We start from the raw sequence: 25,660 nt of genomic DNA, 5'->3' as shown, positions 1-25,660 counted from the left end.
ACTGTCTAGAGGCTGCAACCAAGGGCAGCAGCTCACAACCACCAACACCTCCCTCTGTGGGTGGACGAACCACTTTTCTGTACTCAGAGCACAGCAAGCTCCCCTCTAATAAAGACTCCAAAGGCCAAAAGCTAGCATTCTAGGCCAGACATCAAATAAATGAAAATAAAAACAGAATTAAACAGCCTTTATTCTAGGTTAGTTGAAAAACTGATATGTTAGCTAAACACCTGCACGTGTACAAGGTACGTATACAATATGAGCTCCTCAAGCCCATGAGAATTCAAACAGGTAAGGAAACAAAATTAAACTTGAGCCTTATGTTGATATCTAGTTGCTAAAACCACTGCCAGGAATACTCTCCTGGTCCCACAGCTCTCTCATTTTCATGCAAGGAAGGCCAGGTAGAAAGATACCCAACAGTCACTCGCCTCAAAAAACTAATAAATACACATGCCTTCAAGGTTTTTCTAGCTAGTACTGGCCAATCTTTTTCCTGACTGTATTAAATATTAATACTATACTCCACGTTGATGGTCCCATTCAGTCACATTTAATGTATTCCTTTTGAAAAATCCTTCTTTACTTGATTTTTTAAACATGTGCTTTTTCCCCCGTCTTGTACATGATGCAAACTATTTAACTCAATGGTTGAGGAATAACCTCTGAGAGCCAGAGGCTGCTCTAGGTGCTGCAAATAAAAAGGTGGATGACATGCTCCCCCTTCATTCAATCGAGCCCAGAGGAGACCGGGCATGTGTCAGGGACCCTGGCTAACTATCTCTCTCAAAGAGGAGCAAGAGCTAGGGAGTTGGGGGAAGGAGAGGGCTAATTTGTATTTTCATTTCAATCTGTATCTTAAATTTGTTAATATACTCATTTTTCTGGATTATCTATTTTATAATTTCATTAATAGAATTTAGAGCTACATGATTTTGACTAAGTTCACATACAATCAAATAACTCAGTAGTAGTACTACCATAGTTATCGCAAGCTATTAAGTAAATACGATAAATGCAATATGCTCCATTTGTGCCAAGTAAGGGCAAAGTAGCATCATGGGAAAACACACTTAATACAGCTTTCTCAGTGATAATGACAAAAATGAAAGCAATACAAAAACTGAGTCAGCACAGGGAACCCAGCCGTCTAAACATGTTATACATGACCGCCCCACTTACCCCCCTGTCCCAACAATCTGGGTCACAGGCAACCAGTGACAAATTTATGTGAAAAGTGACTATTTCACTTCAGTAAAACATTATCACCCATTCTATTAAATTAATGTTGGCAGTTAGAATTTTATTGGGTTTGTACTTTGGTCCAAATTCAAATACAAAGTGTCTTTTCAAAGTGTATCAGAGATATAAACATGCAGATGATACCTAATTTGTGTGTTGGTGAAGGTGGTAAATTAAGTAATATGGGAGAACCACAAACACTTTTTTTTTTTTTTTAACGGTACATTAGATACTGAGGATTGAGAAACTGAGGTCGTGGAACTGCACCAAGAGTTCTACATCCTCAAAAGACATGACCAATCTGCAGTTACAACAGGCACTGGGGTGGATGCCAGACTTCCATTCACTAAAGCTGGCTGCCCATCAGAATCTCCCGGAGAGTTCTTGGAAAAACTGGATTCCTGGGCCTTCCTCCAGAACCACTGAAATAATATTCTGGTTTTCCAAGTGAGGGAGCTGAGGAGCAGAGAGATTAAGTAATTTGATCATTAGTAAATGTTGCCAACATGAATCAAACCAATACCATAATTTCAACAGTAAAAATGCGTATTTTTTTAAACCACATTCACGATTCTCCTAAGCAGCTTTTCTCTCCTCTGGAGCCTAAAAATGGAACAAACACGATCACAGATTTTTCCTTTTTCTACAGAAAAATCTGGAAATTCATTAAGTCCTTGCATTGCTCAAAACAAACAAAAACAAAAACCCTGAAGGCTCAAAAGTTCTCCCCCGTCCTCTCTCTCTCCCTCTCTCTCGTCCCTTTCTTTCCCTTTTTCCTTCCTTCCCCCTCACTCAAAAATCCCACATTTCAATTAACAATAGGGAAATGCTGATCTATTTTTCAAAGAAAGAGCAATTTAGTTTGAGTAAAAAAATTTTAAAAAGGTGACATTCCACAACTGCCAAAGAGATTCAGGTGAAGATAATCAATAGGTGCGAATGTTAGTGTGTGAAAACTTGGTGGAGAACAGGGCATTTACATGGTCTCAAAGTTTCTCTCTATAAATAACTGATTAATTACAAAGGGAAAATTTGTAACTTACCCAAGTGATTGAAGTTAAAATCACCAATGATGTGACAAACTGATATCATATGTCTTCTAACGTAAGGCACTTAAGGACAACAACGCCACTAATATAATAGTCCTGCCTAAAATGCACAACCTGAATCTAATAACTAGGAAACAGCTAACTACAAAAAACTGGACTGTACTCTTTAAAAACATGCCAAAGTCATGAAAGACAGAAAGGCGAAGGAACTATTCCAGATTCAAAGAGACTAGAGCGACATGGAAACAAGACAGAAGTGAGATGTTGAATCGGAGACGAGGCCTGGAAAACAAATTGCTATAGAGGACATTGTTGGGACATACGCAAAATGTGCCGATGGATTACATTAGTACTGTAGCACTGTTAAGTTTCCTGACTTTAATAACTATATGGTTTCTACGTAAATGAATGTCCTTGTTCTTACAAAACACACACTTAAGTATTTAGGGAGTAAAGAGTAAGATGTCTACATTTTACTCTCAGTTGAAAACAATGGAATACAGAGCCCACAAATAAACCCACACAAATACAGTCAACTGATCTTTGACGAAGGAGCGAAGACAATACAACGGAGAAAAGACAGTTTCTCAACAAATGGTACTGAACAACTGGACATCCACATGAAGAACAATAACAAAAAAAAGAATCTGGAAACAGACTTTATGCCCTTCACCCAAATTAACTCGAAATGGATCACAGAATAAGTCAGACTGAGAAAGACAAATACTGTATGATACCACTTATATGTGGAATCTAAAATAGCCAAACTCATAGAAACAGAGTTGAGTGGTGATTACCAGGGAATTGGGGGATGGGAGACATGGGGAGATGTTGGTCAAAAGGTACGAACTTCCAGTTATAAGATGAGTAAGTTCTGGGGACGTACAGCATGGTGATTTTAATTAATAATATTGTATTATATACTTGGAAGTTACTAAGAGAGTAGATCTTAAATGTTCTCACCATAATAAAAAGAAATGGTAACTAAAAAAAAACTGACAGAACTAAATGTAGAATACAAAACTATTCCTAGAAATTCCTAGAAAATTCCTAGAATATAGAAGAAAACCTACATGACCATGGGTATGGTAACGCCTTTTTAAATTCAACACCAAAGGCACACAATCCATGAAAGAAAGAATCGATAAAGCTGGACTTCATTAAAATTAAAAACGTCTGCTCTGCAAAAGACATTGTCAAGAAAATAAGACGAGCATGGACTGGGAGAAAATATTTTCAAAAGACACATCTGATAAGGACTGTCATCCAAAATATACAAAGAATTCTTAACACTCAATAATAAGAAAATAAACAACCCAATTAAAAAATAAACCAGAGACTTTAACAAATATCTCACAAAAAAAAGATATAGATGACAAATACGACATGTAATCACAAAATACGATGAATGTTTAAATAAAAAAATTTATTACAGTAAAAGACACATTGCTATCAATCCCCCTTAAAATACTCCCTCTCGCTTCGAACACACTTATCCCATCCTTCTTGTCACTTTCTGAAGCAGTTCTGGACGTCCTCGTTTGTGAGTGTCTTTAGTTGCGCTGTCATGCTGCTTCGATGTCCTCAATCATTTTGACTTGGGGAAGAGCCAGGAAGTCGCAGGCTGCCGGATCCAGTGTATAAGGTGGATGAGGACACACCGTAATGGTTTTATTCGACAGAAATTGCCGTACCAGAAGCGATGTGTGACACGGAGCCTTTCTGTTGTGATCACAAAACACAATGAATGCTGCTGCCGAGTGCCATCCAACGGGAAGGCAGGGATCTTCAATAAGGGAAGTGGCGCATCAAACCTTAGTAACAGTGTGTGACAAGTTTGAACTTGTTTAGTGCAGTCAGTCGCATGTGAGCTGCAGTTGAGAGAAGGTGTGTTTTTAAATGTGCCATAAATCATCCCCCATCATGACAATGCTTCATGTCACACATCACTTCTGATACAGCAATTTCTGTCAAATAAAAACATCACGGTGTGTCCTCATCCACCTTATTCACCGGATCTGGCAATCGTGCGACTTCTGGCTCTTCCCCAAAGTCAAAATGATTCAGGACATGGAGGCAGCCACAACAATGCAACTAAAAACACTCACAAAAAGAGGACTTCCAGGACTGCTTCAGAAAGTGAAAAGAGGGGCCGGCCCGGTGGCTCAGGCGCTTGGAGATCCGTGCTCCTAACTCCGAAGGCTGCCGGTTCGATTCCCACTTGGGCCAGTGGGCTCTCAACCACAAGGCTGCCGGTTCAATTCCTCGAGTCCCGCAAGGGATGGTGGGCTGTGCCCCCTGCAACTAGCAACGGCAACTGGACCTGGAGCTGAGTTGTGCCCTCCACAACTGTGACTGAAAGAACAACTTGACTTGGAAAAAGTCCTGGAAGTACACACTGTTCCCCAGTAAAGTCCTGTTCCCCTTCCCCAATCAAATCTTCAAAAATAAAAAAATAAAAAAGAAAGTGGAAAGAACGGTGGGATAAGTGTGTTCAAAGCAAGGGAGAGTATTTTGAGGGAGATTAATGGCAATTTTTCTTTTACTATGATAAATTTTTTTTATTTAAACACTTACCATACTGCTTGATCACACCTCATAGGCACATGAAAAGATACCCCACAGCATATGTCATTAGGGAAATGAAAACTAAAACAACAATGAAATGCCACCACGCACCTGATAAAAGGGCCAAAGTTCAAAGCACTGATACCAAACATTGGCAAGAATGTGGAGCAAGAGGAACTCTTCTGTCACTGCTGGTGGGAATGCAAACTAGTACAGCTACTTTGGAAAACAGTTTGGTTGTTGCTTAGAAAACTAAACACATTCTTACCATAATCCTACAATTGTGCTCCTTGGTGCTTACCCAAAGGAGTTGAAAACTTACATCCACATAAAAATCTGCACACAGATGTGATAGCAGCTTTATTCATAATTGCTAAAACTTGGAAGAACGAAGATATCTTTCAGTAGGTGATGGATAAATAAACTGTGGTACATCCAAACAAAGGAGTATTGTTCAGTGTGTAAAAGAAATAAGCAATCAAGCCGGGAAAAGACATGGAGGATTCTTAAGTGCATATTGCTAAGTGAAAGAAGCCAATCTGAAAAGGCTGCACACTGTGTGATTCCAACTATATGACATTATGGAAAACAAACAGAACTATGAAGATGAATATAGGCAGAGCACAGAGGATTTGGGGGGCAGTGAAACTACCCTGTATGAGACTGTGACGGTGGATTCATGGGATTATAACCTTCTCCAAACCTATAGAACGTACAGCACAAAGAGTAAACCCAAATGTTCACTTTGGATGATAATGACATGTCCACGTGGGTTCATCAATTACTGCGTATGTCCCATTTGGTGGGAGACGTTGAGAATGGGGGAGGCTATTCACGTGGGAGAACAGGGAGGTACATGGGAAATCTCTGTACCTTCCACTCAGTTTTGTTATGAACCTAGAACTACTCTAAAAAATAAAGTCGATTTAAAAGGGGGAAAAAAAGCAAGTACCTGATATGCAATCTAACTGTAAAACATGAGACCAAGAACAGAAAACACTAACTTCAAGGCATGAGACATAATATTTTCTATAGACTCTGAAAAGGATCGATTAACCTTAGGTGGATTATGTAAACTTCACTCCAGTCCCAGAGAAAACTCTGGTATCCATGGAAGGCCTTGACATTTATGAGAGCTACAGCCAACTGAAAGTGGTATGACATCCTAAACGCTAAAAACGAAGTTAAGCTAAACAAAACTGCAAGCTCTACTTCCATGTGCGGAAATGTGTTGGCAATTTATATTAGTAAACTACTTCAGGAGAACTTGTAGAGCCTGGGAACGCCATCCAGTTGCTCAGGTATTTTCCAAACAGTGTGAAGCAGCCCCAAAAAGGCACGGTTGAAAGGGCGTTCAGTGCCTGTAAGTAATAAAGATGATGATAAAGGATGATAACTACCCCTGAAAGAAAAGGGAGCTCAACAAAACGGAGAAGCAATCATTACATCTCACACAGACCTATGGTAACAAAAATGACTGCTTACATAGTAGGCATTTTTATAAAATCATAAGGTTATTCAAATCTATGTTCTGAAAATATGGCTTGATGCCCCTTTTTGTAAAAAAGGAGCATATGGGTATGAGGGAAAGACAGCCTTAAGAACAAACTAGGCAACAATTAGCTTTTATGGACGAGCAAGGTATAAAATCGACTGTCCCAAGTGAAAGGAATTACTGTACTGAAAGAAACACATATGTTCTCTAATACTGTCAGTCGGATGGGTGCTTTAAGAATTTTTAAAATTTGCCACATTAATCACCTTTCATTTAGGGTAGTTGGATTAATCCCAGCATTTGTACTGGCAATTTTCCTGAAAATGCAGTCATTTTAACACCTTTACTTACAATCAAAAATAAAAGGCAATCGTTATTTTTGGCATCTTTAATGTCAACTGAGGAAGCCACAGTAAATACTGAAAAAGGAGGATATCCTCAGAAACTCCTGCACAGCCAAATAAGCAACCAGATTGGAGTTCTTTATAAGCAACAAGTAGGTAAGAACTATAACCAGCTTTACTTTTAAAATAGCATTTTATAATATTCACTTTTAATTATTAAATGGTACTGAAATATGAAAAGTACCAGTGTTAGAAATGATACTTAAAAATGATGTCTTACATAAGCAGGAAAAAAGAACCAAAAATCTGTTTTAACACTGGTTTGAGACACAGTCACAAAAGTTTAAACTAGATCTGACGCAAAAGAGTCTTAGTATGGCAGACGTGGGCGGGGCACGGCGTGGGCCAGCTCTAAGAACATGCCCGTGGGTGGGGACAGTCACCAGGGGCGGTGAGAAGAGCACCACCAGACCCGGGAGCCTGTCCTGCAGCCTTGGCAGCCACTCCCACTCGTGAACCAGGGCATCTGAGGAAAGCCACTGGGCCCCGCTTCCTGCTCCGGGTTCATGAAGCACGTTTGTCTAGATCCGGGCAGTGGATTTATTCCAAGAAACGCAAAGCCCAACTTCTTACACGCACCAAGTTTTTCCTGAACAAATACACACAGACTAAAACGCAGACTACGGGAATGATTTTGCAAATGTATACCCTGTTAACCCTTGAGCACCACGGGGTGGAACAGCACGCGTCCCCTTATACTCGGGTTTGTTTCAATAAATCCCTGTACTAGTGTCCATCAGGCTGGGCGTCCACAGGTGCAGAGGGCTGCCGGGACCCTCTGATCGACCCCCTTTTACATAGGGCACTTGGGCGTCCTTGAATTTTAGTGTCCGCAGGGGGTCCTGGAACCAATCCCTGGCAGATACCAAGGGACAACTTAAGCTTGGGGGGGTCAAAAGTAGTATGTGGATTTTCAACTGCTGGTGTGTGTGTGGGGATGGGGGTGGGAGGGGGTGCTAACCCTCATGTTCAAGGGTTAGCTGTAAGTGCCATTAAGATGAATGAAAAGGGAACTCATAGTAACTGTCGGTCATGCATTTTTTTAAACAAAAGGATACTAAAGATCTGACCACTACAACTGCTAACAGGAAAACAAATTTTCTGATACTAAGAAGGGTTCTCACAGCGTCCCGTTGACACACTGTCACTTATTTAGGGTGAGGGCTAGCCTGTAACACTCCTTCACTCTCCCCAGTGAGTGAGCAGCAGGCTGGCTCAGGAACCCTGCAGACCTGCGCAGGCAAAGGCTCGCACCACTGCAGGGTCCCCGGGGGGTGCACAAGTCACCATGGGACCGTCAAGATTACACAAGGCCAGGGGGAGGGAGTTCCAGAGCTAAACCACAGTCCTGCGCTCTCTAAGGGCAGGATTTTAGACAAAGGTTAACCTCCAGGTTTCTCATCTGCAAAATTAAATCCACGTCAGATTGCTGTGGGGACCCAGGGGTCAAAGGGGCAGCAGATGCCTGGGCACCAAGTAAACACCCAGGGTTAGTCTACTTCCTTAAACAGCTAGCAGATTGGAAGTTTTAAATGACCCAACAGCTCTTAATCTTAAATTTTAAATATTTTTCAACATTTTAAAATCTACTGATTAGCACCAATGGTTGAAAAGCACACTTTCTCCAGAAATTTGCACATTAACATGTAAGACTTTGCCAGCAGTTTAAGGAAGGTCACAGGCCCTCTTGCACTCAAGAGAGACCACCTCGGGGGCCTAAGGAACTCAGATGAAGACTGTCTAGAAAACTAATAAATCATTTAAAACCTGAGTTAGTATGACAGAAGTCTATATAACAGATAATGCTTAATGAATGCTTATTATAGGCTTACTATCATGCTAAGCAACTTAATGAATTATTTCATTAATCTTTGCAACAACCCTTTAAGGTAGATAGTAATATTATACCCATTTTCTAAGTGAGAAAACTAAGGGTTAGAAAGGTTAATTAACATGTCCTATGTTACACAGGAACACGACAAGAGAAAAAAATATGTCCTATAAAATACACCAGAAATAAAACTAGCAGTTAAAAAAATGACTGAAATAAAACAGCTCGACCCACTATTACAGTACTTATTTATACGTCAGCCACTTGGCAGAGGTCTTAACCACACAAAAAGATGTGCCTAAGACATAAAAAGGTGGAAGAACTAAATCCCTAACTAGCCCTTGATCTGCCAGAGGACGAGGACAGGTTCGGTTACCCCTGACAGGGAACACGAGTGTCGATTTCAAGTCCCCTTTAAATGGCTGCTCCTTTTCTGCTGTGGAGAGTGTCCGTTGTGCCATACAAAGCACCTCACAAGTCGGGGACTGGCTGGGGTCGGGGGAGCATCTCTGACTTGTCTAGGGAGGATGTGCGCAATGTTTTCTTTGCCTTCTCACCTCCCTCACCGCCCCTGAACTACCAGTAAACAGCACTTTTTGCTAGAAAACATCCAAGCTAACAGAGTCTCAGTAACAAATAAAAATGGTGCCTTCTCAACACAAATACTTTTAAAATGAACAGATAAGTTAAAATTTTATAAAATTAAATCTATGAGTGGATGTCATCATTAGTGTAGAAACACAGATCACATATACCTGAACATGCAAAGAAAGTTAAATTATAATGCCATCAACGCTATCCTATAAAAACTAAATTAACAGAAATAGTCTATTAGGGAAGACATCTGGTGTATCATGGCACGAAACGTTAATGATATTGTCTGCAACCCTGTAATCAATTTTTCTCCCAGCAGCTCCCTCATTATACTGCATTAGAGCCGTGTGCCTGCAGGATTTATGCGCCCCCCACATGGGGAGGAGCTTTGCCAACTGGATCCGATTCAGATCCAGCTCCAGTGACTCCAGCAGCACGAAGCGTTGTAAAGAACAATCAATACCGTTAGCTTATGCGGCATCGTCTTGACTGAAAGATTTGTCATCTTATTACAGAGTCTTCTCAAACCTGCACGCGATGGTATCTGAGTACACCACCCATCATAAACTTATTTAAATCCCCAGTGAACACCACACTTTTACTGCTAAAAAATTAAATTCTGGTTATCACTAACGCTAACAGAAAAAGCTTACTGAAAATCAATGTTATTATGGGAAAAAATTTAAATCCCTTCAGCAAATCCTGGTTAGTGAGGACTGTGGTAAATGAAACATTCTAACAATGACATCCACACTGACTAGAGAATAAAGAAAACATCAGCCTGAAAGATAAAAACCATTTCTTAGATACATATGGAAACAAGATGGTAACTGGTAATGACTGAAGCATTTGAAGTAGGTACTCAAGTCCAAGCTGCTAATTTGTCCATGTCTCTCTGCAGGGGTTAAAATTAGACTTTTATCCACTACACTGGGTTTATCTCCCTTTGTGAATGGCTATTCCACCCAGAATTCTAGGGCTTTTTTCCGGTCTAATCCTCGATACGTTACACTGGCAACGGTCTAAACATGGAACTGCTGTTGTGGCCATTACTCCTGCCTTTGTTACAACTATTCATACCCCATCTGTGTTGGCTGGTCCTCTCGGCGTTATGCATAGGTGATAATCTTCAAGTCCCCACTCCACACTGCTTCCCAGCGACTCTTCTTAAGCAGTGATCTGCAGACTGGCTCGCAGAGAACAGAAAGCCTGCAAAGGCACTCTCCTGCCTATCACGTGAAATCGTGCCTTTGTTGAGCTTTAGGATCCTTCAAGATCTGGCCCCATTTTACACCCCACCTCTGCCTCCCCAAACCCACTAACCTGTGCACTTCCATGACGTCCTGCGTCCATCTTCTCACAACTCCAAGCTTCACCAGGCTCACTGCCTCTGTTGCTTATAGACAGGCTGACGGGACACCTGCCAGGCTCCTCCACTCTGCCTGTCCACATGCTGATGTAGCAAAAACGCAACCTACCTACCTTCACAACATCTCCCATTTGGAGCACTCCTTTCTCAGTCTCACGATATTAATATTCTACCCTGCAGTTGAACGATTCATTCCATTGCCGTATCTTGCACTGTGCGTGTGCGTGTGCGATGGCTACTTTCTTGCATTATTTGCTCCCTGAGTATGAGTCTGAGCTTGAGCCCCACAGTCAGACTACACACAAGATAAACATAAGTAGTTCAGTAACAGCGGTTGAGCACAACAATGAACCCTTGTGTTTCAGAAAACTTTACCATTAAATCCTCACAAGAGAAGGAAAAGGAAGACAGGTGTATACACAGCTTTCAGAAAAGGTGAGATATGTGACACAAACAGCCCTCCTGGATCACTAACCGGGTCCCCTGTTCTAAGGGATAACGCACTAGACATTTCACCTTGCTACGTCTCCCCCCCCCCATTACTACCAGGTAACAGAGGAATTACCAGGGCACAGCTGAGAGCAGTGGATCTACACCCCAACCCACGCCCTGCAAGGGTTTTCTTCCGTATCTGGCATTGCAGAAGGGCCTCGCTACTTCTGAGCAACACTCTACAAAATGTCACCTGAGAAGACGGCACCCAAAACAGTTTAGATTCGTGGGCCATGAGTCCCAATGGTCCTTGGAAATGCACATTCCACACTTGGTCTCACACTTACCCCCTTTTTTCCCCATTTCAGTTGCCAACATCCATACTCGCTGCTGATTGCCAGCTCCTGCTCCTTGCAGCAGCCCAGCATGCTCTCTGCTGGTGCCAAAATACCCTACACCACCAACCCCACTAACTCTGGAACTGTCCTAGAGGGGTAAGGCAAGTCCCGTATTTTGCTTCCTCTGTGCATGTACTTGTTACTCCTTTAAAAACACATACAATACAGCACATTTGAAAAGGGGCTCTGGGGAGGGAGGTAATATTCCTATTTTATACCCTGTGGGATATAAAATATTGACAGCTTTTAAAAACGGGATTCTCCTTACCCCTACAGGCCCTCTCCCGGCTTCAGAAAGATGCTGTGGTGGCTGTGACGCCACCGGCAGAGAGCATGCTGGGGGGTCACACAAAGCAGGAGTTGGAGATCTGCAACAGGCCTGGGAGTTGTGGACCTAAAAAAGAAAACAGTTTTAAGTTAACGTGCCCAATGTCCCCTCATACCCTGGTTACTAGGGGCACTCAGCACACCGAGTATCTGCACAAATCCTTTAGCAGATGGCCTCTGAAATCTCAGAGCATTTGTTCTACCACTACCGCTAACCTTTCTGCATTAAGCAAAGCCATTTCCTTAGCTCAGCATGAACAAAAACATGTCACCCTTCTGGCTTCACACTCTAATCTGGATCCTGTCGTAAAGCAGTATGGTGTGTGCCCCTCAAAATAACCAAGTTAAGATGACACAGTGCCAAAGCACAGTGACAGTGGCATGCTTTGCTTACAATAAAAACATAATTTCAGTGGTGTCAGATAAACATAACTGTAAAACGAACCAAAAATGGACAAATTGAGCTTTCAGAAGAGTTTCTAATGAGAGAGGCTAGAGTCATAAGCTATGTACTTAGTAAGGAAACATTCAAGGTGTTAGGGGTGTCAAAGAAAAGACCCTTCCATTTCCTCAAAGTCCTAGTTTAATTTTGTAAAGCTGAAGGCAAGGTGAAAGACAAAGGCTTAATACCAGAGGGAAAAGAGACACCATTCAAATGAGTTTTAATTTTCTCATAATGCCCATAAGGTAAGTATACTGAACAGGCACAGAGCATAAAGTTCAAGAAAAACATTATTTCTTTTAAGGGTAGAACCAGTTTGGTATGTATCACTTTTTTTTTTTTTTTTAGAAAGAAACTGAAAAATTTACAACCAACAAAAGATTAGAGAGCAACTTCTGAAAGCCAGCACAGTCCTTATAAGTATCAAAAAAGGATACCTCAGATAATAGTCTGAATATGCTCCCTTTCAAGTACCCTAGAGAATATATAACATTTCCCAAAAAAACTAACTAATTCCATTTCATGAGGTTGTAAATGAAATAAAACCCCATAAAATCCAAATGTTTATATAAGAATCTCAATTCTTAAAGTTGTTTAAAATTACAGATAAGAAAACTTTTTTAATATTAAATCATTTTTATGAAGTCCTATTACGTATTCCTTTTGAGAAGCAAAGAATCACTTTCTAACAACTTCTTGTAATCTGAGATGTAATGTGCTCCATTTACTACTGATTTTTGTATGTCTCTTTAAAAACCAAAAAAGACAAATCCCAAGAAAACCATAAGATAATGGGAACATCTTTATCATGATGGTTTCTTTTCTTTCTCTACAGATCACTCTGGGCTCCATGCTTTCTGCGCAGCCTCTGACCCCCACTGCCTCAGTGACATACATGATGGAATCAAGGGTTATTAGCCAAAACCTCCTCCACCACATACCCCCCTCTGCCCCATACCAGCACCGCAAATTCCAAATCAAAGATTCAGTTGTGCGCTAGAATGTACTGTGTACTCAGTATTTTTTACAATAAGCATCAAAAAAAAGGAATTTCTGGTTAATCTCTTGCACTAGGAATTCGATTAATCAGACCACTCAAATCCTTATTCATTCAAACCAAGGGTTTCAAACAAACAAAAAACCACCTAGCAAAGCATTTCTAAGCATCCTGGCATTATTTTAAATATGCAGGAGTTCAAGTCATTATTAAGATATTTTAAACATTAAAAAAGGCATCATTTCAAAGCATATCATTGCTCTTATTATTTATGAGTCAGAAAACATGGATAGTGTCTCAGGTTCCTTAATTTTCTTTCAGTTCTTCCAATCAGTTTTTCTTGAACTGTTTTAACACAAACATACACATATATATACAAATTACAAATTTCATGTTCTAAAGAATATAGCTTGAATGACAAGGCTTTACCAATATTCTTGCATAGCAGCTTTCTGCAAATATCAAATTGTCTCAAATTTTAAGCTCCTTTAAAAAAAATTAAAACACTTAGAGAATTGTCTGCATTGAAAAAACTTCACATATAGAGAACAGGTTTAGTAAATAACATTTTAGATCATTATATTTATTTCCACAAATTATTTAAGTAAAACTTTTTCAGTGATTTCTTAGAGTCCTAACACCCAAATAAATTAGGACAAAATTAATTATCCAACTTCACAGTAATCATGAACCATTAAAACTTTAAATCCCACATGGTCTATAATGACTGTCAGTCATAAGTGGAAACAGACCGCTGAGAAGCTGAACAAATGGGCCCAGTAAGATGCCCGGAGATTATTTATTCCCAAAGCCTCGTTCTGATTTTCACTTATGTGAATACCACCGGTCCGTCTATAAGTTGACACTCATATCATGCAAAGTGGTTGTGGTGACTCAGAAGAACTTTCACCGCAATGGCTCCATACTTGGGGGCACAGCACAGCGACAGCACCTCATCTGCCACGTCATCATACTCAGGCTAAGAGAGTTCATCCTCCTCGTGGCTCTTGCAGGATTAAATAAAATTATACACTTCAGATCCACATGTAAAAAGAACATTTAGTCCTTGAACATACACAGAAGGTCCTCAAATAACACGGTTTTATCATCATCGTTTCATTATAACGCTGATGAGATGCCTTGGGAATTTAAGTCTTGTTTATATCAATTTGCCTGTGGTAAAACTGGTTTTGTTATACGTCACTTCCTTGAAATTCACAGAACCTGTTAACAATGTTAAGTGAGGACTTCCTGTATTTACTATTGGTGACTTACTCCAAACAGCATGGAGTAAGCCCGACACCCCCGAGTGTATGACACCCCTAAGTGTATTACCATGCTTAACAGATAGCAACTGAGCAACCATAGCCTTGATTTGTAAACAGAGAATGGGGGGGGAAGGTGTGGCCTCCAGAAGAATATTCTAGCACCAAATCAATAATGCACACCTTTTCTTGACTCGGGAACCACTGCAATAGAAGAGTACGGTTGCACTGATGCACTCTCTCCTGACGGGAGAATAACTAACAGCAAGGAACAACTTCTAAAGAACTATCTCAGCTCAACATCCCGTTCTCTCTGTAAGTCATACTTAATTCCTCTCTCTATAAACTGAAAACACTTGATAACAAACTTCAAGGTTTTCACTTCATTATCCATCACTATACTCAAATCATAAAGCTGTAACTGGGTGGCACTGGTCTTTTGGTAGGGAACAAACCAAGAGGGCAAAGAGAAGAAAGAATTATAAAAAGAAATACTCAATTCTACAGGCCTAACTTGAGGGCCTATCAAAACCAAAAAGAGAAAAACAACCAGTTTCACACAGAAAGGAATCGCCATACCCTAAGGCAGTTCCCGTTATCAGTTGGCCTTTCCGGGGATGTTTACATATAAACCGGGGATGTTTACATATAAACCGACTAAGCTCTCATTTATCTTTGCCCTAAGTCAGAAATACAGAAAATTCAAAACAGATTATAATAATGCCTAAAAATGCTATGACTTTGGCTATATTCATGTAAACTTCTTGAAAAAAATAAGAAACAGAGTTTCAAAGTATTTTAAGAATAGAGTTTTATTATTTAAATATATAAAATACTACACACTGAGGATAACTGCACATTGCAAGCTTAACTACAGGTAAAGGAGCAGATCTCTTTGGCTTGTTTAATAAACAGAAGGTTAATTTGTAGTTAAAGCACGTATTGCATGAAACTATCACTAAAGTTTTTCTGAAAACTTTCTCGTGATATTTTTCCACTGAAATGTTACTTCATTCAATATTCACTAAATATTGTGGATCTCTCATATGGGCCAGGCAATGTGCTAATAAGTGCACAGGGTGCATCAATGAATAAAAACAGGTGTGCTGTCTGTACTCACAAAGCTTAAAGCCAGAGAACCAACTAAACACCAACATCACAATCCTCCTCAATCCATGGCCCAGGAACTGCACTGCACTGTCCACTCTGTAGACTTGATCTTTTCATCTAAAAACAACCTACCTGTACAGGCTTTGTATCCCACCTTCATAGGTAAAGAAAGGGAGATTAGGAACATTAAGTGTCTTCTTGCCCAAGGTCATGAAAGGTAGCAACTAAAGGAACAGATGAACTAATGTCCAAGTCAAGCTCTCAACTCATGCACCCTACCATCTCTCATCTCATCCCAGAAAAGCATCTCAAATCCTGAATAAGCCATCTTCAAAGGAATGTGGATTTCCTGCCCCAACCCCAGAACAGTTTTTAATACAAGATTTCCCTAATAGTAAAATGAATGCTCATTTCCTGAATGCCATACACCATACAGCCAAGCTGGGGTTAAGGAATTGTGGGGTCTGATGCATAAATGACAATTAACTCATTGTGCGTCAACATGCGTGTGTGCACAGACTGCATGTTAATGAGTCTCCCATGTCTCTCAGCATTTCTATGTAAAGGTCTCTAACAAAGAGTGAGAAGATATAATTACTTAAACTCTAAAAGTTTTCATTTTAAAGAAGGAAAAGCAGCTTCTTGCTTTTAATCCATTTCTGAGAAATTCAATTTGGTAAAGAGCAGGAAATTTTGATGGCAAAAGGAACCTAAGCTGAAGCTAATTTCTCGGCAGCCCCTCTTTTTGTACTGTGGCAGTCAGCTATTGGGATTGGGTTGTGGGTACCCAGAAAGAAATTCCAAATGTTCCTCCCCCAGCTTCTCACATTTGGCAACGAAACAAAGAGAGGTACAGTATTAAATCTCGAATGATCTGGGCCCGCATTCACAGCAGTAATGGAAATGTGCCTTCTCCCAGGTAACTAGTGGTATGCACCCTTAGCTACTCTGCATTCACACTCAGAATTCTCACTCAGAATGCACGCTGTCAGGACCTAAATGATACCAAGCACACTCAGCCATGCAGAGTCAGAACATGGTGAGCCAACCAGCCCACTGAAAATACCGCAATGTCCCTAATGACCTATCACCAGCTCCAAGGAATCTCTAGGCCAGGTATAATTTGACAACTTTCCAAATAAGAGCCAAAATCAATCAATGGTATTTGCTCAAAATAATAGTTGTAATAACTATATATCCTATCTGAAAATTCATTTCATACAACAGCTAAAGAATCAGTAATTATAAAACTCTAGAAAACCAAAATCATACTTTTTTCTATTGTGTGAGTGACAAAAATTCATTAGGAATCCACACCACATTCCCATGTAGAATGTTAAAGGAATAGCGTCAGTCACTTATTTGTGAATGAAGAATTTGGCATGAACTATGACTAGTAGGGCCAGACGAGGGACTCCGGCGTTAAACTGCATGAAAACTACTCATCTCAACCATCTTCTGGTGAAGCACTCTCGGAATCAATGACTATTTCCAGACAGCAAGTTATGACTCTATTATGCTTAAAGCCTGGATTCCTGTAAAAATGGAATTTTATTGTTTTTCAGTAAAAGCAAAAAAAGGAATCTTTCCTTTGGGACAAAAAGTGATGGCTTCGTCCACATCAGTCCTATGCAGTGTTCTCCAGAAAGGACTGAGACCCACTGAGCCACAGCCGTCTGGCCTGAGAACCTGAGATCACCGAGGGAAGGAGCTGCAGCTTACCTTCTCAGAACGGTGCTGCGCCCACACAGAAGACAAAGTAGGCTTTCAATAAATGCCTGTCAAAGGCACTGATTACAACCCAAAACCTTCTGAATTGCACTCTGGGATATAATGCTTGTTGGTGAAGCCGACTCATTCAAAAACAAGATTCTCAGCGCAAACTAAGTCACAGAGTGATCTAGAAACACTAGGAGCACAGGAGGAAGGATTAAACATGTTATTCTGGGCTCTTTCAGTTACAATTACTGGAGATCGGCTCAAGCTGGCCCAAGAAGAGGCCTTTACTGAGAGGAAACAACAAGGTAATCTAAGAATCCGGTGGGAAGAAGCGTCAGGAGACCCACGGAGAGGTGAGTGCACTCTCTGCACAGCCGCGCGCCCCTGCCTTCCGGCCTGAGGCCCTACCCTGTCGGCTGCCTATGATCCGTCTGCCTGCCCCCACCCTCTCCACACTGAGACAATTCTTGATTCATCCTTGCAGCTTTGCCACCTCTGCTAACTACCTCAGTCTCTCAGTTAAATCTTCTCAAGTTAGGCCACAAAGATCATAGATTGCCATCCCACATTACTATTCTTTCAAAGAGCTAAAGATTTTGCCAACTGCCTTATTATTTAGTTCCGAAGCCTAGGGTATGAAGCTGCCCCATTGAACTGACTCTTTCTTCCTGCTCCTAAGCAGACACGACCCATAATTCCTTTCACCTTCCCTCTACTGCTCCCCTGAGCCCCTGCGTTTGACAACTCGTTCCATAGGTACTTCTGTCACTGTCTCTGGGGTTGTAAATAAGCCCAGTCTAATGAACATTTCCTCAGAGAATGCAAGCTTCCCAATAAAAAACATAATTCACTTCCCTTGAAAATGCGACTTCCACAAACCTCCCTCAGTTACTTGACACCATCACAGTTTTCACCCACCCCTATGAAAGAATGGGCTCTAAGAAGATCCACCAATGGAGGGTGGCGAGGCCTTAAGCGTTTTGATGGTTAAATGTTAATAAAGCGGAAGCCATGGATCCCATCCCCTTAGGCAAGGTGACCATATATATGGCCTCTCATCCAAACAGGGACACCTCTGAGAGGGAAAGGGCACACTGGGGAACAGTTTGCCAGGACAACAGGTATAAACCTGGTCACAGAGGCAGCTGTGTTCCCTATCACGGACTCAGATTCTATGGGACACAGTAGCGCAGTCTAGAAGACAACCAGGTCCCCACGTAAAATCCAAACTAGTTCATGAAATGTTACCCAGGATACTCAATTCAATTAGCTGGCATTGTGCTAGTGACTTGTCGTAGTTGTCTCCTTACACCCACTTCTCAATCCCTGGTCTCTGCTGTGTTTTACCACTTACTCTTACTTAACATGGACCATAAAGGGCATTCCCCCACTTCTTTTTACAGCCCCACAATACACCTTAGACTCACAAACTCACCATGGCAAAAGGATTAATTCTAATTTATGATATAAACAAAGACACACATCTCTCAGTTACAACCCCAAACTAAAAAAAAAAAGAAAAAAACAGCTAAAAAGAAAAAATTCATAATTAACCAACAACATTTCAGAGCTATTGGGTTTTTGTTTTCCATTGCTCCACTTGCCATGCACGGTATTTCCTGTGGGCAAAACTAATTCCAATGTCTTCTTTTTAAAGTCTTGCAGAGAAAAAAAGCATATTTCTTTCTGTTCATCTTTTCCCCTTATAGCTTGGGTAAGCTGAAGAAAAAAAAAGCTATGATTATTCTCATCTATTAGGTAGGTTACCTTTTCATAAGAAGTATTGAGAACGAAGGAAGAAGAGAGTGGGTACCCAGACAATAACTACATTCTTTCCAGAAGCAAATATTTCATTATCTGTTATTCTTACACAACTATGAGTATGTGCCGAATACAAAATTCACACAAAAACATGAGACGTAGCAGTGTGTGATTCAGAAAAAGGTATGTAACCATATAGCACCCTGCTTCCCACACTGTTTTTGCAGACGGCTTTAATGTCATACTAGACCAATACTGACAACAGAAGCTTCAGCTTTTATTGCTGTTAATACCCTGAGCAATTACTGTAACTCAGCAGGAACCTCTGCCCCGATCAGCAACTATCACACTGTAATCAGCATTTCATAAGCGACCTTGTTCAAACAGGAAGGCACCGGCTAACGTGCAAAAATTGTACAAAAGGGGCTTCCATTCTAACAGGTAAAAGGAAAACCTTTGCCATTTTATTTCACAGCTATATCTCTTCCATGGTGCATGACTATTGCATTTTGGTAAAAATCACACAAAGACAGTGACGGGGGAAAAGCAAGAGCAGCAGCCACTAGCAAAAGAAAACTCCAGGACACAAGGCCGCCCCGATTTTCAGATGTTAATGCAGCATCTGTAAAAAAATCTTTGGAAGGAAACACATAAATAGCAAACACCTCTAAAAATGGTAGAATGTCATGTCGACATAAAAACCTGAATAAAAAGCATTTGATTTACAAGATTAAAAGGCAAGGCCACCTTGCAAAACAACCAGGGAAGTTGAAAGCAGCTTACCAAGAATACATCTTGGAAGTAAATGGCACATTTGACTTTCTTTTAAAACAGTAAGCATGTATTACTTATGCAATAATTTTTTAATGAAGAAAAATAAATGACATGCAATTTTTTAACTAGCTAAATTGGAACATACTAATTGGATATCTGGGGTCCTTAAAATGATAAAAAGCAACAAAGAAGATGCGGAGTTAAAGATCTCTTCAGACTACACAATGTGTGTCAGAACACAAATATTGTCAAAAGTTACAAAGAGTTTGGGAAATAAAGGCATTCACAGATACTCAGGTAAGTATCTCTACAAAGCTAAAGAATTAGGATTTCCTACTATGTGTGGACAGTGGTTCACAACCTTCAAGGACAAGGATCCCTGTTTAAGATCTAAATGTTTCAAAAGTTCCCCAAATAACAGTACTTCAATAGTATTTCACTTACCAATTGTTTGGGGAAACTACGTAATAAACAGTGATTCTTAACTGTGTATTATCGTTAAATAAGTCATTTTTAAAAATCACAGCAGCATATTAATACATTTGCAAAGTGGTTGTACAGACATGAAAAGTGAAATATATTTTTTACTTAAGACTGAGAACGTTTATTTGCAGACCTTTGCAAAATCTCTCAGATTTCCAGGGATCCAAAGCCCCAAGTGTGGGAACCACTCCACCCACACTGATGGACCTGGGAGGTTTCCAGTGAGAAAGTCCTGCAGCTATACCATCCCAGAGCCAGACTTCCTTCTCCAACCTGGGGACCCCCAAAAAAGGTTCAAGGCACATACACTCCATACTCGCTACAATAGTTTAGTAAATTAGAGTCACCACCAAAAAGTAGTCTGGCCCATTGACATTCTTTTTTTTTTTTTTTTCCAACTCAGCAAATGCCAACTTTATTTTTCTTTAGGCTCTTCACTACAGCTGAGAAGAAACAAACTACTTCAGAAACTCAAGGGAATCCTGAAATTGTTGTCCAAACAGCTAGTAAGGGAATGAAAACTTCATCAACATTGTTTACAGTCTGAGCTTTATAACACTAAGTGTTACAAAACTGAAAAGATAAAACTGGCGACTGCCTTCCTGAGTGCTACAGCCACCAGGCAGCTGGCATTGCAAAGGTGAAGTGGTCAGCAAGTCAACATGACGGAGAAGCAAGCAAGAGACAGCCAGTTGAACTGGAACAAGAGAAGGCCCCGAGTAGAATCGACAGCACATTAAAAAATGCTTACCAGTTTGAAGTCTTGAATGCTACAGATGAAATACGGTGTGTTTGGCCTCCGACTCTCGATATACACACAGTCTTTAAAAGAAAAAGAAATTTTAAAACAATGGCATTTACTTTTAAGGGAACAAAGACAGGGCCCATAAAGCCACTGCATAAATAAATAAAGCACATACATTTTAGAGAAAATATTTTCTCAAAGGTGTTATTAAATTACAAATAACTTCAAACTAAAAGAAACAGCCCTTGGGTTCTTTCTGACACTTTTCTGATCATTTAAAAAACTAGATAAAGCCTCAAATTATTGTTTTCAGGGTCCCTGAAAGAGGGGGAGGAGGGGAAACCCATGGGATTATCCATATTCAGATAAAGGTACTATGATAAGGGGAATCACGCACCAAGACAAAATCCTGAATATTTTATTCAGACAGAGGCTCCCGTATTTTCACAAAGAGAAATGGCTTTGCCAAGTGCTACTTTATTTTCAATAACTATTTTGTGAGGAAATAAGTGAAATATAAATAAGGCTAACATGAACATGCTATTACAATGACCTTTTCACCTAAACCAAGAAAGAGAAAGAAAACTAACCTAATCTCTTGTGGGGAACTTGTTATTCTATTTTAACCTAAACACATTTTATTTTCTAATTGTAAAGAAAACCTAGGCAGCCAATCAGAGATGGAACGAAGTAAACCAAATTACATTTTCCTCAGGGAAGAAGGGCGCTTTCTTCCATTACATCTGACATGGCCGTCTGGGCAATAGTGCTTGATGCTCTCAATAGCTGGAGTGTAAAGGGTTGTTTTTCAAAGGCAGGTCAAGACACACTGTTTTAAAAACAAAGCAAAGATTTGAAGGGAAGTGGTGGCTATAAAGGGATGTAAAAACTCCACATTCCAACCCAAGATCATTATCAAGTTTAGGACAGGAAAGTAATGTATTATTTACTTTACTGTAAAGGAACCTACAGTCAATCACATTTTCTAGAGAGTGACCATAATGCCCACATCTCAAAGGTCATTTGTTTTAACTTTCTTCATGACCTTTCATAATGAATACGTCTTAGAATAACTCAGGTGCTTGAGAAAGCAGGCAGATTCCTCTGCTGCCTCATTTCTACATAGTAAGAGCTAAGAAAACGTGAAGGAGCAGAGATTTGGAGCCATCCATCCAGTGGACAGTCCAGTGGGGCTAGCAGACCCATTTAGGGGTAGATGATGAAAAAAGCCCTCACTCACTCAAGGGCACTTCCTTCCAAGAAACTTTCTGAAAGACATCGGGATTTTTGTAGCCTGAAGTCATTCCACAAAAAAGAAGTAATCTGAAAGCCATCATTTAGGCATCCAGAATTTCCCAGCTGATTTCTCTACTCAGACTCAACAACAGATTCAATCTCTGTATCTTGACTGTTCCCTAAACTTTCTATCTTATTCCAGAGTCCAGGATGCTAAACAACTCTGTTCAACATTCGGGAAACATCCATTTAACATGCTAATTGCCTTAAGAAACAGGAAAACTCTTCCCACTGTGGTAAATACCTCTCTTCCTACCCCTAATCTGGTTTTCAAGTAAAAACAAGAGAAAGCTATTCCTAAATAAAAACTGTAGCTTCAAGTAAAAACAAGAGAAAGCTATTCCTAAATAAAAACTGTAGCTCCAACTTGCACAATTTTGGGACAACCAAAGGTTCTTGAGTTCTGAGTTCCAATCCCTACTGTACCGAACTGCCAGTATTTCAAGCCTCTAGATATCAATTATTTACTCATCACACTCAACCTGAACACGCATCACAGTCTAACTGCCCTTTTTTTCCTATCATCTGCTAAACAGAAAGCAGCATTTTCTAGATCTCATACATAACACTGTCATACCTAGCTACTATTCACTGACTTCGATATTAATAGGTGACTTCCTAACTAATGACTTCCACATTCTTAAAGCACACATGACAAAAAGCATGTGACAAAAATTTGCTGCATTCAATAATGGTCTGGTCCCACACCATTTCTCATCCTCCCCTAGGCTGCAATCTCCAAAAGAAACACCAACTCCCCTACCTCTGTCCAAGCCAAACCTTCTCCACTCCTTCGTTCCACCAGCGCCTGCAACCTTATGAGTTACCTCCAGCCGCAGTCAATTCTCACGGCTCCTCTGTAAAGAAATGACAACATCTCCTTTCTTTTACCTAAAATGGACATTTCACATTCCCTGCTCGTTCAGTTATTTGCCAGTCAGATGGTCTGCACTGTCCATCTTACTGTCTTTTGAGCTTAGAGAAATTTATTCACTTCTGTGTTCTGTGCACCCACCAAGGACTGATACCTGGCATTCGTGTTGGTAAAACCAGACAAAACTGAAGTAAATGACAGATGCTTAGATAGTGAGGACTCTGTGCAACTTTGTTCTTTTTACATAAAGAAAAGCTTTATACATACTTTTCATAATCAATAGAATAATTATTACTACAAACTCTCTTACTGACACATAAAGCAGCTATTAACTTGTAGTATATAAAAAAGCTTTCCAGGGAAAAAAAAGAGAGAGACTCTATATTCTTTCATTTCTCACTGCAAAGTTCCATTCAGGAAAATGATTACCTGTAAATATACCCAGGTGTAACTGTTAGAGAAGGGAAGACAGGGAAACGCGGGTCTGTCAAGCACCGCTGACATCCCTTTGCCTAAACACTTCTCTGCAGTCTTACTGGAAGCGTGAGAAATGCTGTCATGAGAGATAAAGGCATAAAGCAGACCAAGAGAGCAGATTCTTAAACCTGACATATAGAAGTAACACATTTACTTATTAATGCCTCATTACTAGATAAAAAGTCACCTCATTTTCTTTAAAAAATTACCCTGGCAACCCAAATTGAGCCAAAGCTATAAATTCACATATGAGACTCCAACACACAAAGCTAGCAATCTGTAAAACAGGCTACTGTAATCAAGTGATCTCTATCAGTATTTTGAAAAAGTCAGAGCCCACTTCAAAATTAAGTGACAAAACTTAAGAGTTTATTTTACATAAATAGTAGTAAAACACAGAATGGCTAAGATCTGGTAATATGAATTGAAAATTTTCATGCCATGTCAAACTTGCCATAGAAATGAGAAAAAAAATACATTGTTTTGATCAGACTTTTCTAATTCACTTTAAAAATAAAAGCATGAAAATTACTGTAGAGTCAAACTTTTCTCTATAACCCATAAAAATTAGGATGATCCAATTAGAATATGTTCTAAGAAACAATTTGGAATTTAAGTCTCACACACACAAAAACCTACTTATCACTCTTAGTAATTTTCAAAATAAGGCAAAAAATACTCATAAGAAGTATTTCCCTCTTCTCTCATTAATTAAGCAGCTATTTAAGAAAATAACTGTATATAGATATCTATAGTTAGGCCAAAATAAAGTGGTTTATTTGGAAGAGGAAAGATGAGGCCATTAAGTCAAGAGCCATGTTAAAAATCTCAGCTGGAACACATGCTCAGTAATCTCTTAAAGCCAAAATTATTTGTCAGGAATTTTCATGCAATTTATGAGTGCATGGATTGTCTGAAGCTGGTTTCAGTCAGCTGGATCAATGATTCCCAAACTGAAAATCCCCATGACCACCATAAGCACTGCAGACACCTAAAAGAAAGGAAGGAAAGAAGGAAGGAAAGAAGGAAGAAAGGAAGGGCTCTCTTTTTAAATCGAAAGCTAGCAGTTCTGAAAGAACTGAGCAATGCTGATACGATCCATTAAGTGCATAATGCACATTTTCAAAATTACCCATATGAAAATGCATATTTACCAGATTGAGCAAACAGCTGCTGCAGGGCAAATGTGTGTGTGTGTGTGTGTGTACACACACACACACACACACACACACACATTTAATTTTAAAATCAGCAAGCCTGAAATGGGCCAGAAAGATAAGTGATGCTATAACCATTGACTTCAATTTCAAACAACAGCTAATGGGTTCTTTACACGGGTGTCTGGAAATGCAACCATGGGTCTAGGTTAAGACTTATTCTCCAACACCTAGCCTGTGCCTGGGAACGGACCCCACAATTAAGTAACCTCAAACCCGGTAGCCATGACTTGGACAATGATACTGAACAGGGGTGTTTCTGGCTGTTTCTCACAACCTCAACACAGCTTTGTGTCCAAGATGCTATTGTGCCATCTGCAAACAACAGAGCATTTGGTAAGCTGGGGCAGGAAGGCAGATCCTCAAAGCAAAGAAAGCCCTTTTGCTTTTTCAACCCTCAGCAAATCAGCAGGTTTATGTAAATAGAACAAGAGCAGGGTCGTCTCAAGGGTGAAAAGCACAGCCTGAGGCATCAGGCAGTTTGTCATCCTGAAACACAAAGAACCTGTCAGTATCTTTCCTGACAGCGTCTCACAGAGCACGGTGGACATTTCCTTTACTCACTAATTGAGCGAGCAGCAGCGCTGTGAGCCAGTGTTAAAGCTGTGCTCAGGCGATGCTCAGCCAGTGCTCGGTCCCTTAAAGAATTTCCCTCCCCAATTAATGTGATTCTGCCTATTAACCTTTGAAATACCTTCTTATCCCTTTGCAAAGCTTGACAGTGCCGCCCTAATATAATTTCCAATCAAAAACCTTCTACTGTTGTAAAGAGCATGTATGAACAAAGGCTT

The 25,660-nt window shown here is 40.1% G+C and overlaps 1 protein-coding gene across 1 annotated transcript in view; it reads right to left on the bottom strand.

Annotated features, from left to right (window-relative positions):
- RERE (arginine-glutamic acid dipeptide repeats) overlaps positions 1 to 25,660 on the bottom strand; it is a 280,788-nt gene that overhangs the window by 188,677 nt on the left and 66,451 nt on the right. Inside the window, exons 3-4 of the mRNA XM_081057650.1 lie at positions 21,012 to 21,082; positions 11,651 to 11,776 (exon numbers count right to left, since the gene is read on the bottom strand). Of these exons, the coding sequence (XP_080913776.1) occupies positions 11,651 to 11,776; positions 21,012 to 21,082 (197 nt within the window). The remainder of the gene's footprint in view (positions 1 to 11,650; positions 11,777 to 21,011; positions 21,083 to 25,660) is intronic.

This window comes from Rhinolophus hipposideros (genome assembly GCF_964194185.1).
Source record: "Rhinolophus hipposideros genome assembly, chromosome: 8".
Classification (NCBI taxonomy): domain Eukaryota; kingdom Metazoa; phylum Chordata; class Mammalia; order Chiroptera; family Rhinolophidae; genus Rhinolophus; species Rhinolophus hipposideros.
The sequence above is the reverse complement of the archived record's forward strand: the minus strand, read 5'-3'. Positions and strand labels throughout refer to the sequence as shown.